This window comes from Lottia gigantea (genome assembly GCF_000327385.1).
Source record: "Lottia gigantea unplaced genomic scaffold LOTGIsca_68, whole genome shotgun sequence".
In the NCBI taxonomy this organism is placed as follows: domain Eukaryota; kingdom Metazoa; phylum Mollusca; class Gastropoda; family Lottiidae; genus Lottia; species Lottia gigantea.
The window spans coordinates 1,059,443-1,073,524 of record NW_008710315.1 but is presented as its reverse complement, the minus strand read 5'-3'; the positions used below and the strand labels follow the sequence as shown (position 1 = coordinate 1,073,524).

General features: G+C 37.5%; 2 protein-coding genes across 2 annotated transcripts; both read right to left on the bottom strand.

Annotated features, from left to right (window-relative positions):
- Positions 1-8,448: 8,448 nt before the first annotated feature.
- Positions 8,449-8,655, bottom strand: LOTGIDRAFT_130125 (hypothetical protein; the record flags this gene model as incomplete). The annotated part of the gene is made up of 1 exon (XM_009065178.1): positions 8,449-8,655. A coding segment is annotated over one exon (207 nt), but the record flags the coding sequence as incomplete, so codon positions are not given.
- A 461-nt stretch (positions 8,656-9,116) lies between these two features.
- Positions 9,117-10,550, bottom strand: LOTGIDRAFT_93664 (hypothetical protein; the record flags this gene model as incomplete). The annotated part of the gene is made up of 1 exon (XM_009065177.1): positions 9,117-10,550. A coding segment is annotated over one exon (1,434 nt), but the record flags the coding sequence as incomplete, so codon positions are not given.
- Between the last annotated feature and the right edge of the window lie 3,532 nt (positions 10,551-14,082).

Sequence of the window (14,082 nt, the reverse complement as noted above, 5' to 3'; positions counted from 1 at the left end):
AGAAGACATGTTAAACTACCGTTTGCAACAAAAATCATACCTCTAGGGTCAAAATTGGCTGAGTTATGGCCATTTTAGCGCGGGGTGGGGGTCGGCAGGCAGCCTATACAGTCTCTATACAATCCAGTGGCAGCAGTCCAGGTGAAGACCAAATCTTTGACAGGCTGCCGTTCGAAAACTATCAGAGATGGAAAGCTGAAATTTGCACAGCAGGTATGGACCCATCTGAAGTTGAAATGTTGCAAATGTCAAGTTTCTACCGTGAAAACTGTGCCAGTTGCAGCGCTTTTGGTCTCAGACTTTTTCCCCAAACCAAAACATAAGCCAGTTTCCACTTGAAAGTGAGGGTACAACTTCAAAATCGAATTTCTCCAAAGTTTTCAAAAAATGCGAATTTGTGTTTTCGCCTGAAAGAGATAGAAGACATGTTAAACTACCGTTTGCAACAAAAATCATACCTCTAGGGTCAAAATTGGCTGAGTTATGGCCATTTTAGCGCGGGGGTGGGGGTCGGCAGGCAGCCTATACAGTCTCTATACAATCCAGTGGCAGCGGTCCAGGTGAAGACCAAATCTTTGACAGGCTGCCGTTCGAAAACCATCAGAGATGGAAAGCTGAAATTTGCATTGCAGGTCCGGACCCATCTGAAGTTGTAATGTTGCAAATTTCAAGTTCCTACCGTGAAAACTGTGCCAGTTGCAGCGCTTTTGGTCTCAGACTTTTTCCCAAACCAAAACATAAGCCAGTTTCCACTTGAAAGTGAGGGTACAACTTCAAAATCGATTTTCTCCAAAGTTTTCACAAAATGCGAATTTGTGTTTTGGCCTGAAAGAGATAGAAGACATGTTAAACTTCCGTTTGCAACAAAAATCATACCTCTAGGGTCAAAATTGGCTGAGTTATGGCCATTTTAGCGCGGGGGTGGGGGTCGGCAGGCAGCCTATACAGTCTCTATACAATCTAGTGGCAGCGGTCCAGGTGAAGACCAAATCTTTGACAGGCTGCCGTTCGAAAACTATCAGAGATGGAAAGCTGAAATTTGCACTGCAGGTCCGGACCCATCTGAAGTTGTAATGTTGCAAATTTCAAGTTCCTACCGTGAAAACTGTGCCAGTTGCAGCGCTTTTGGTCTCAGACTTTTTCCCCAAACCAAAACATAAGCCAGTTTCCACTTGAAAGTGAGGGTACAACTTCAAAATCGATTTTCTCCAAAGTTTTCAAAAAATGCGAATTTGTGTTTTCGGCTGAAAGAGATAGAAGACATGTTACCGTTTGCAACAAAAATCATACCTCTAGGGTCAAAATTGGCTGAGTTATGGCCATTTTAGCGCGGGGGTGGGGGTCGGCAGGTCCGGACCCATCTGAAGTTGTAATGTTGCAAATTTCAAGTTCCTACCGTGAAAACTGTGCCAGTTGCAGCGCTTTTGGTCTCAGACTTTTTCCCCAAACCAAAACATAAGCCAGTTTCCACTTGAAAGTGAGGGTACAACTTCAAAATCGATTTTCTCCAAAGTTTTCAAAAAATGCGAATTTGTGTTTTCGCCTGAAAGAGATAGAAGATATGTTAAACTACCGTTTGCAACAAAAATCATACCTCTAGGGTCAAAATTGGCTGACTTATGGCCATTTTAGCGCGGGGGTGGGGGTCGGCAGGCAGCCTATACAGTCTCTATACAATCTAGTGGCAGCGGTCCAGGTGAAGACCAAATCTTTGACAGGCTGCCGTTCGAAAACTATCAGAGATGGAAAGCTGAAATTTGCACTGCAGGTCCGGACCCATCTGAAGTTGTAATGTTGCAAATTTCAAGTTCCTACCGTGAAAACTGTGCCAGTTGCAGCGCTTTTGGTCTCAGACTTTTTCCCCAAACCAAAACATAAGCCAGTTTCCACTTGAAAGTGAGGGCACAACTTCAAAATCGATTTTCTCCAAAGTTTTCAAAAAATGCGAATTTGTGTTTTCGCCTGAAAGAGATAGAAGACATGTTAAACTACCGTTTGCAACAAAAATCATACCTCTAGGGTCAAAATTGGCTGAGTTATGGCCATTTTAGCGCGGGGGTGGGGGTCGGCAGGCAGCCAGTTTCCACTTGAAATTGAGGGTACAACTTCAAAATCGATTTTCTCCAAAGTTTTCAAAAAATGCGAATTTGTGTTTTCGCCTGAAAGAGATAGAAGACATGTTAAACTACCGTTTGCAACAAAAATTATACCTCTAGGGTCAAAATTGGCTGAGTTATGGCCATTTTAGCTCGGGGGTGGGGGTCGGCAGGCAGCCTATACAGTCTCTATACAATCTAGTGCCAGCGGTCCAGGTGAAGACCAAATCTTTGACAGGCTGCCGTTCGAAAACTATCAGAGATGGAAAGCTGAAATTTGCACTGCTGGTCCGGACCCATCTGAAGTTGTAATGTTGCAAATTTCAAGTTCCTACCGTGAAAACTTTGCCAGTTGCAGCGCTTTTAGTCTCAGACTTTTCCCCAAACCAAAACATAAGCCAGTTTCCACTTGAAAGTGAGGGTACAACTTCAAAATCGATTTTCTCCAAAGTTTTCAAAAAATGCCAATTTTTGTTTTGGCCTCTATTTCTAGGGTCAAAATTGGCTGAGTTATGGCCATTTTAGCGAGGGGGTGGGGGTCGGCAGTCTGCCTATAGAGTCTTATAGTACTGGATGGGGTGAAGGACAAAACTTTAACAGGCTGCTGTTCGAAAAGTATCAGAGATGTAAACTTGAAATTTGCACTGCATTTCTGTTTTCTACTGAAATACATGGAGGAAATGATAAGCTTTCATTACAAACAAACATTGTACCTCTCGGGTCAAAATTGGTCGAGTTATGGCCATTTTAGTTCAGGGGTGGTGTCGGCGGTCTGCCTATAGCGTTTTTCTGACTTTTTCCCCAAACCAAAACATAAGCCAGTTTCCACTTGAAAGTGAGGGCACAACTTCAAAATCGATTTTCTCCAAAGTTTTCAAAAAATGCGAATTTCTGTTTTCGACTGAAATAGATAGATGACATGTTAAACTTTCTTTTGCAACAAAAATTAAACCTCTGGGGTCACAATTGGCGAAGTTATGGCCATTTTAGTGAGGGGGTGGGGTTGGCAGTCCGCCTATAGAGTCTTATAGTACTGGCTGGGGTGAAGGCCAAAATTTTAACAGGCTGCCGTTCGAAAAGTATCAGAGATGTAAACTTGAAATTTGCACTGAAGGTACACACTCATCTGAAGTTGTTGTGTTCCAAATTTCAGTTTCTTATCTTAAACACTCTGCCAGTTACAGCACTTTTAGTCTCAGACTTTTTTCCCAAACCAAAATATAAGCCATTTTCCTCTTGAAATCAAGGGTACAACTTCAAAGTCGATTTTCTCCAAAGTTTGAAAAAGTGTCGAATTTCTGTTTTCTACTGAAATACATGGAGGAAATGATAAGCTTTCATTACAAACAAAATTGTACCTCTCGGGTCAAAATTGGCCGAGTTATGGCCATTTTAGTTCAGGGGTGGTGTCGGCGGTCTGCCTATAGCGTTTTTCTGCACTGTATTTTCAATGGGGTGAAGACCAAAACTTTGACAGGCTCTCGTTCCAAGGCTATCAGAGCTGGAAAGTTGAAATTTGCACTGAAGGTAGATGCCTATTGGAAGTTGTTATGTTGCACATTTCAAGTCCCTTTCGTGAAAACTCTGCCTGTTACAGCACTTTGAGTTTCAGATTTTTTCCCGAACCAAAATATAAGCAAATTTCCCTCTTGAAAATTCGGGTGCAACTTCAAAGTCGATTTTCCCGAAAGATTTCAAAAAATACGAATTTCTGTTTTCGACTGAAATAGATAGAAGACATGTTAAACTTTCGTTTGCAACAAAATTTAAACCTCTGGGGTCAAAATTGGCGAAGTTATGGCCATTTTAGTGAGGGGGTGGGGGTCGGCAGTCCGCCTATAGAGTCTTATAGTACTGGCTGGGGTGAAGGCCAAAACTTTAACAGGCTGCCGTTCGAAAAGTATCAGAGATGTAAACTTGAAATTTGCACTGAAGGTACACACTCATCTGAAGTTGTTGTGTTCCAAATTTCAGCTTCCTATCTTAAACACTCTGCCAGTTGCAGCACTTTTGGTCTCAGACTTTTTCTCAAAACCAAAACATAAGCCAGTTTCCACTTGAAATTGAGGGTGCAACTTCAAAATCGATTTTCTCCAAAGTTTTCAAAAAATGCGAATTTGTGTTTTCGACTGAAAGAGATAGAATACATGTTAAACTGCCGTTTGCAACAAAAATCATACCTCTAGGGTCAAAATTGGCTGAGTTATGGCCATTTTAGCACGGGGGTGGGGGTCGGAAGCCAGCCTATACAGTATCTATGCAATCTAGTGGCAGCGGTCCAGGTGAAGACCAAATCTTTGACAGGCTGCCGTTCGATAACTACCAGAGATGGGAAGCTGAAATTTGCACTGCAGGTCCGGACCCATCTGAAGTTGTAATGTTGCAAATTTCAAGTTCCTACCGTGAAAACATTGCCAGTTGCAGCACTTTGAGTTTCAGATTTTTTCCCAAACCAAAATGTAAGCAAATTTCCCTCTTGAAAATTCGGGTAGAACTTCAAAGTCAAATTTCCCGAAAGATTTAAAAAAATCCGAATTTCTGTTGTCGACTGAAATAGATAGATGTTAAACTTTCGTTTGCAACAATAATTACACCAAATTATGGCCATTTTAGTGCGGGTGTGGGGGGTGGCAGGCAGTCTATACAGTCCTGTTGTACTGGTTGAGGTGAAGACAAAACTTTGACAGGCTGCCTTGGGAAAACTATCAGAGATGTAAGACTGAAATTTGCACTGATGGTACACACCCATCGGAAGTTGTTGTCTTCCAAATTTCAGCTTCTTATCTTGAAAACTCTGCCTGCTGCAGCACTTTTATTTTCAGACTTTTTCCCCAAACCAAAAAATATGCCATTTTCGTCTTGAAAATTCGGGTGAAACCTCAAAGTCGATTTTCTCAAAACTTTTTCCAAAATCCGAATTTCTGTTGTCGACTGAAATAGATAGAAGACATGTTAAACTTTCGTTTGCAACAAACATTATACCTCTCAGACCAAAATTGGCCGAGTTATGGCCATTTTAGTGCGGGCGTGGGGGGTGGCAGGCAGCATATACAGTCCTGTTGCACTGGTTGAGTTGAAGACCAAAACTTGTCTTCCAAGTCGGAATGTGGATAGACTTTACATTGGAATACGTCATCGGGGCCCATCAGCTGATCAAATTTTATATATGGTTAATAAGCGCCATGTAAAATGGATAATGAATCAGTTGATATTGACTATGTTATATTGGTTAGAAATAATAATTTGTATGACAATGTTTTGTTGCGGTGTGGTTGTTCTTGTGTTTTAATTCAGTGACACTTTTTTAGTATTACCGATTGCGTTCGGTTCGGATATTAGGGGTATATTTATTTAGGAAGGTAAACACCAACTTGATTTACTCTTAGAAAATTGAAATATAGAATTATTCGATGTGTCTCTCGATATTACATAAGTTCTTGTGATTTTATTTGATATAATTGTCGCATATTTAGGAAAATTTGGTCTACCAATTCATCAATTGAGGACAAATTAATTTCTCATCTCAAAGGAACAGCTTCACCATTTTACTAAGGCTGATTTGGACACATTATCTAAATGGCCTTAAGAGGTGATAGAAATGTACCAAAATCGCATAATTGATATACTGAAAATGTATCAGGAAAGTGGGCGTATCTTGCTAGCAAACCACTTGTTTAAAATAGATTTTAAAGATCGCTCTTAAATTTATTAATTATTATGAATTATTCATAACATCATTGTAAAAGCTAAAATAATTATGACACGCCCCTTAATGCCTTAACTTTCTAAACATTTGGTCGTTTAAATTAAACTTAGCTTGAGGCGGGTGATGCAATTGATTGATTGACAGATATACGGTTTTAGTTCCCTTTACAGTTTAATGAAAAGAATCTTTTGGATCAAGGAAGAATGTGAATCTTCGCCTGACTATTGTCTTGTCACATGATAACGCATTGTTTATTTCCCACTTAACGTTTAAGTAACTCCGACTTTATTAATCCTGTTGCCAACAATTACTGTGGGATATCTAGGTATGATATCGACTGGGCAATATCGTAATGTAACATGTAACATTATATTTCTTTGTATTACCCCGAGTTGTCTGGCAGGTGTTCTTTAAAGGGAAAGATTCGCAATTTTCGGGGGTTGATTTTGGATCTTGAATGTAATCATGTGAAAAGTCTTAGTATGAAAATCACACAATTCCTTCAAAAATACCTAAAACTAAGAATTTCACTTTCTGTTTTATATAATGCCTTTTCTATATATGGCAGAGTCCCAATATAAGACGAGGCGAGTCGTCATTTGAAAGCTCAAATTTCGATGGTGAAATGTGAACACTATTACTGAAGAGCTAAGCTAAAAAATTTCACGTTTCTGAGACTAAGGTACGACTGGTCAAACGAATGGCGAAAATGTCCCTTTAAATGTTAAGTCATATGTTAGTCTATTTAGAAATATTAAAACAATTGAATCATGTTATTACTCATGTTTCACTCTATACGGTCTTCAGACAAATGACCTATTATTAGTTATTATTGATGACCTTCTGTTGTTAATTAATGTTAATAATTCTATTTTTGTGAGGTGTAGAAGTCTAAAAGTGAAACGTGTGTTTTGAAATATTACAAGCTCTTGAACGTAAATATTGCATTTAGAATGTGACATGCCTTTTAGTTTGATACAAAATTAATATAGCCCATAGTTTTATTCTAGACAGCTGTCTTCCGATATCCATAGTTTATTTTAGCGTGATATCATGAGTGGGATGTGGTCAAAGGGAGACAATTTTATATTGATTTGGTCTTTAGTCTTATTATAAACTTGCATTAAATACAATAATTCATGAAGATTTATTGTATAAAGGTAAAGAGGTAGTGCACAAGCTGGGTTTATTGTCCCATCAGTACGACTAGACGCTTTTTCCATGTCAGGGCCCTCTTACCTGCATCACTGAAAAATTCGAAGGTATTATCTCGATCTATGCCGGTATTGAACCATAGATCTTCAGGATAGCGAGCAAGCGTCTAACTAACTGAGCCACCGCGGCTCCCTATAATTACAGGAAACAACCTTAGTAGTGTTATATTCGAGACATCAGCTCTGCGCCCCTTTCAAGCCCATTATCTCAATATATACGCATTCCAATATAATAAATAAATAATATAAGTAGTTAATAATAAAATAACTTTTGTTTGTAATTATGTTCATCTAGTAGCATAGTCGTCTTCTGAACACTGGCAAAGGCAGAAATCAAATGAAATCTTACAAATATAGTATGGTTTAAAGGAACATATTCGCCATCCGTTTGACGAATAAATTTTGGGCTGAATTTTTCAGTTGAGCCTTCAAATCCATGCCCAGCATTAACCGGGTTTGAATGTTAAAATGACAACTCGTCATTTCTTGAGACTAACAAAGGCTCAATACTAAGTGTGAAAATTCTAGTGTGAGGTATTTTGAAGGAACTATGCGATTCATTTCTTGTAGCTCTGAAGACTATTTACGTAATACTATATTCAAGGCCCAAATCGACCAAATGGCGAATCCGTCCCTTTAACTTACACAAAACACACCGTTCTTGTTGATGTTTCGTGCATAACAATATCATTAGTTGAATCACTGGTGATATACTTAGACTGGAAACGCTGGTCGAATGTGGTCAAAGGGAGAGAATATCACATTGCCGTGGTCTGTAGTCTCAATTAGGATATATCAAACGTCTTTACATTACGCAATTGTAAAAAGGATATATAGACACAGCTTTATGGAACAAAAATCGCTGGTTAAAGATTTTGCTCATAGTAAGACATATCAGAGATCATGCTTGTTCCGTGTTAGAATTCTGGTCCAGGCCAGTATCGTACTCAATGGAGTTCCAGGCTTGGTCCCCCCCTTGTCGGGGAATTACCAATATTGCACTCCAAACTACTTAAAAATGCAGGAAAGGGCAAAATGGGAAAGGGGCAAATTGGGAAAGGTCATTGAGAATAAGAGACGAAATGAGAAGGGGCGGGGTGAGATAGGGGTGAAATAAAAAAGGAGCTAAATGGAAAAGGGGCGGAAAGGAAAGGGCTAAATGGGAAGAGGTGCAATGAAAATAGATTGAAGCGAATAAAATTAATCATCCTGTTCAGCAAAAAATGATGATATGAAAACTCACAAATGAATCAATAAATCTTTATCATAACATAAAAAATACATCAAATAAATACAATTTATTTAATTACAATTACAATTCAATATAATAGCTTCACTTGAAAATCTTCCATTATTGACCATTAAATATGGTGTGAGGTTTAAAAGCGAGGTTTAATGTGGTTCAAGTAATGTATGAGGTTGAGTGGTGAGGTTAAAGCGAGGTGTTAGGAAGATGTAAGGTTGAATGTTGAGGTTCAAATGTGGTGTGAGTAATGTGTAAGGTTGAATGTTGAGGTTCAAATGAGATGTGAGTTATGTGTGAGGTTGAATGTTGAGGTTCAAATGTGGTGTGAGTAATGTGTAAGGTTGAATGTTGAGGTTCAAATGAGATGTGAGTTATGTGTGAGGTTGAATGTTGAGGTTAAAGCGAGGTGTTAGGAAGATGTAAGGTTGGATGTTGAGGTTTAAATGTGGTGTGAGTAATGTGTGAGGTTGATTGCCGAAGTTCAGGGAAAGGAAGATGTGAGGTTGAATGCTGAGGTTTAAATTCAGGGAAAATAAGATGTGACGTTGAATGCTAAGGTTTAAGCGAGGTGTGAGGTTGATGTTATATCACGAGGTTTTGAGGTGGTGTGGGGAACTGAGGTTATATTATGAGGTTCAAGTGTGGTGGGGGGAACTGAGGTTATATTATGAGGTTTAAGTGTGGTGGGGGGGAACTGAGGTTATATTATGAGGTTCCAATGTGGTGGGGGGAACTGAGGTTATATCACGGGGTTTCGAGGTGGTGAGAGGATCTGATGTTGTATTATGAGGTTTCGATGATGTACTGAAATAAACCTGTGAGGTCTGAGATTTTGTTGAGTGCAAACTTATGCCACAGTAGCAAAATGGTCTCAAGTTTGATATATTGATACAGTCGGCTGTGTTGCCATATCTATTTGCTCTGCTGATAGCACCACCCAATCGGAAGCCTGGTTTTCTGATATCATGTTCCATTGTGGCTTCATACTCAGCATTGTCTGGTGTTAGTATAAAATATGATTTTATTAAAGTTATAGCGGCATGGCCTAAACTACGATATCCTTTCACATACCGAACTGATTTTAATATTCTTTTTGCACACATTGAATGTTTACTTATCTTTAGATTTATTTGTTCCACTAGAAATGTTATACTCTTGTTGCTGAGCTGATCATCAATTGGTATTTCTTCAGAATCACAAACACAATAGTGTGGTACTATTGAGGCCTGGCTACAGGTACGGGACCCTGGTATCGGATCAAAAAGACTTATTCCTGCTTTGTCGGTGTTTACCACTTTTCTTGGTGTTCCAGAGAAATATAGAATGTCTTTCAACGTTTCGTGAATATCAAAAGGACTTGTCAATTTATTTGCGTTCTGAACGACATTTCCATAGACTGCGGGATATTTTCTTCGAAACCAAGTCGGAAAAACAATATTCATTAACGGCATGCGCAATTCTTTCTGACCAATTTCCGTTTTTAAAATGTCACCATACATTACACCATGGTCAGAGATAAAAAATAGTATGGTATTATTTAACAATCCTTCTTTTTGAACATCTTTTAAAAATTCAAAATAATCATCATCAATATAAGCTGCGTTCTTAGGGTCATCATGTGTCATTCTTGAAATGAAGCTCCAAGCAAAGTAGGGCAAATCTTTGTATGTTTTAACAAAATCCTTGGCGTAATCCAACACAAGTTTAGTTTCAGATCGGTTCGAAACACAACGACTTGATTTCCAAGACACCCCACTTACTTTATCTATCGATAGTGAAAATGGTCGTAGATAGTGATGGGTGGGTGGCTTAGCAAAACCTTTCTTTTGGTAATTAAATGTAGCTATATTTGGGGCATCTTCAGACATCATTGTGGTGTAACCATGAGATGAAAAGTTTTTCCAAATTAAGTGATACTTATCAAATGGTCCCTTTTCGTTAGTTATTCCTCGCTTCTCGTTTTCCACTGCAACAAAATTTCCAGTCAATAATGGCGTCATATTAACGTACGTATTATGTGCTACCTTATTGTAACCCTTCAAATCAACGGCTGACAGATTTCGGAGTAAAAAATGGCGAGTTTTTGGCATCGATCGGATGTGATTTGATCGAGATAATGAATCGATTCCTATCACCAAGACGCTCAAAATTTCAGCAGGTTTATTTTCATGCTTATGATTTTCCATTAATTTATGGAGATGTTTTTCGCGAGTTAAGTTTCTTGGAGTGAAAGCATGTAAGTTTGAATACAAATGAGAACCAGTTTTGTCAAAGCATTTAACTCGAATGAATTCAGATGACACGTTGAAGCTCTGGGTAAAGTTTGTGGAGCCAACAAATGATAATTTATTGTCGTCATTTTCTCCTCGGATGATTGTATTAAAAGTACAATATGAAACAGAACGATTGTCGAGTTTTAACAAAAGTCCATTTTGGTATGTTAGTGGTGTTTTCGAATCACACCCTAATCGACGCGGTTTGCTGTGAAATGGCATTACTGAAGCATCGAAAGGGTCATAGAAAGGAATAACACAACCTTCGGTGTTAACATATCTTTGAGGAGATGGCGGCGTAATCAACATTGTTTGTGGTTCCGCTTTCCAGCTCCACATCAAAGTGAATGTAAAACTACATATCGCCAGTAAAATGAGGGATTTAAGATATGTATAATTCATAATAATCTTCAATATCCGTCGGTTCCTTTCACTTTTCATTCCTGTGTTGTGTAAGTTCCTTTTACTGAAAGCACGGTTTGTTCATCTGTAGAGTAAGTTCCTTTACTGAAAGCACGGTTTGTTCATCTGTAGAGTAAGTTCCTTTACTGAGAGCACGATTCAGTACTGTGTTGTATAAGTTCCTTTAACTGAAAGCACGATTTGTTCAGTCATATGTTATGTAAGTTCCTTGTATTGAAAGCACGATTTTTTCATCTGTTGTGAAAGCACGATTTGTTCATCTGCAGTGTAAGTTCCTTGTATTGAAAGCAGGTTGGTCATCTGTTGAATAAGTTCCTTGTATTGAAAGCACGATTTTTTCATCTGTTGTGAAAGCACGATTTGTTCATCTGCAGTGTAAGTTCCTTGTATTGAAAGCAGGTTGGTCATCTGTTGAATAAGTTCCTTTTATTGAAAGTGCGATTTTTTCATCTGCTGTATAAGTTCCTTTTATTGAAAGCACGATTTTGTCATCGGTTGTGAAAGCTCCTTTAATGAAAGCACGATTTAGTCATGTGTTGTGAAAGTTCCTTTACTGAAAGCTTGATTCAGTCATCTGCTATGAAAGTTCATTTTACTGAAAGCACGATTGAATCTTCTGTTATGAAAGTTCCTTGTACATAAAGCACGATCCTTTTTTGAGAGCAAGATTGTTTGTTTAAAAAGTCAGATGAGGTTTTGCTGATTTGATAGAAGTAATACTATCTTGTATTTCAAATTACTTTAAATCTCTTTATTCTGAAATTTAAAGAAAAAAATAATCAAATTTTAATATGATTATAATAATAGTAATAAGAAATAATGCGATTTTCGAAGATTTCTAATACCATTTACATATATTCAAGACTAAAATCAGCACCACAAAATACAACTCAAGTATTTTTTTTTTATTTTGCATCGGGGTGTCATTGTCCAATCGAAAAAATTTTTATAAGTCCACATGATATAAATAATTGTTGTTGCACCTGTCCGTCGGTCTGGTCCGTCCGTCAACATTTTTGATGAAAGTGTGAGCATCGGAATTGGTAAGATTGCAGTCAAGTCCGAATTTAATCATTTTTCGATGAACAGATTTTGAGTTATTGCCCTGACTTAGTAAAATCACGTCAAAATTTGTTTGTCGGCAATAAGGCATTGGACATATATAACTTAAGTCGCTCTATTTAGTTAGGTTATTTTCTCCAACATGAAAAGAGTTTTAGGGAAAACATAATGAAACAGAGCTAATCACGAAATTTTAAAGAAGGTAATGCAATCCATTAATGATCCTGAAAAAGGTAATATAAGAAAGTTGTCCGAGTTGTCTTGTAATCAAAGAAATGGGTTGAAAACTGCTGATTTGGTAAATAATAAATAGACATACCTGCAATGTATTTATTTTTAACTCAAAAAGTACTTCCTATAGGCAATCCATAGGTCTAAATAAGTTCCAAATTAAACTTGCACTGTCAAATGATATGAGTTTTATTGGCAAATGGCTTGGAATTTATTAGATGGCTTTGAAACGATCATCTAATCAACTGTGTATTGTTGATATATGAATAAGAAATTTAAGATGGCATTTACGAATATCGGCTTATAATCTATTTTATAATTGGTTATACAGGATTAAGATTATATGGATTAGCCAAAAAGCTTTGTAATAATTACGACACCAGCCATAATCTAATCAATGAGCTAATTGGATATGGTATAATGGTTTGAGTTATGTTTCTTGCAGTAAAATTTACACTTACGAATGCCCACCTTAACATTGTGCAAAGGTGACGCGAGATGGAAAATGATTGAACTACAAAAATATTCATCTTTCCAAATATACCTGGGTTTTGTAGATCCGAGGTAGGATTAAAGCCCCGCTCCTTCGAAGTTCCCATTTAATAGGGCCTATTTTTTTGTCTCTACACCAGCTGGCATCTGTCCAAATGGCTATCAGAGGCTGGAATAGAGACAGGTGTTTCGGTCTTGTGCGTTTAGTAGTATACACACTGACAACATGTTGTATAAAATGGTATTAGTTTGTACAGATCGGAAACATTTGAAAACACATTGTCCAACTGATGCCGTATGTATACAGGGCCCAATTTTTGCCCAGGTGTGTTGCCGTAAATGTTGTATACAGTACTTTATAAGGAATATATAAACTGTACAGCAGGAGAATGATTAAATAAATCTTGAACTTGGTTTTAAAATGATATATTCCTATTGTTATCTCAAGACATCCTAATTATCCTATAGTATAAGTTCGTAAAATTGGTTATATACAATGATATAAACCCTGCACATAAAAAACAACGTGGAAATTTGTAAAGTTAGCAATATCAAATTAGGGTACCAGTATGACAACAATTAAAACTAGCACGTGCGTTTTCTCTATCGGATACAAAAACACTGTGGAATACTATTCGATCGCTATGTTGTCCGAATCGCAATTTGTATTGAAAGGAAATGTCAGGCCCATAACCAAACTTGATAGTACGAAGGGGAAAATAATATATCTATATATACGAAGTTCACAGAACACCACTCCTTAGGAGGTCCCACTCACGAAAAAAAGATGTACCAAAGTAACTGTATTATGTAGGAGTCTCGTAATGCAGTTGAGAATAATATGTTTAAAAAAAATTCACAGGGAAGGGGTCCAAACCCTCTTAATATATTTGGCCTACACTCGTCTAGTTGAGCCACTGCTGCCAAATAGTATTGAAAGTCTTACAACGTCTCTTGGTATATTAAAGTGTCCATTAAGTTTCTTTAGTTGTTATCTACCTTTAATATTGAGTTATTTGTAGTCGTGTTTCTTTATTTGTTATGTGTAGTCTTGTCCCTTTACAAATTAGTTATTTGTAGTCTTGTTTTTTTTTAGTTGTTATGTCCCTTTAATATTTGTGTAATTTGTGTAGTCTTTGTTTCTATACTTGTTATGCCCCTTTACAATTGAATTATTTGTAGCCTTGCTTCTGTAGTTGTTATATCCCTTTAAATTGAATTATTTGTAGTCTTTGTTTCTTTACTTGTTGTGTACCTTTGTAATTGACTTATTTGTAGTCTTGTTTCTATAGTTGTTATGCCCCTTTACAATTGAATTATTTGTAGTCTTGTTTCTATA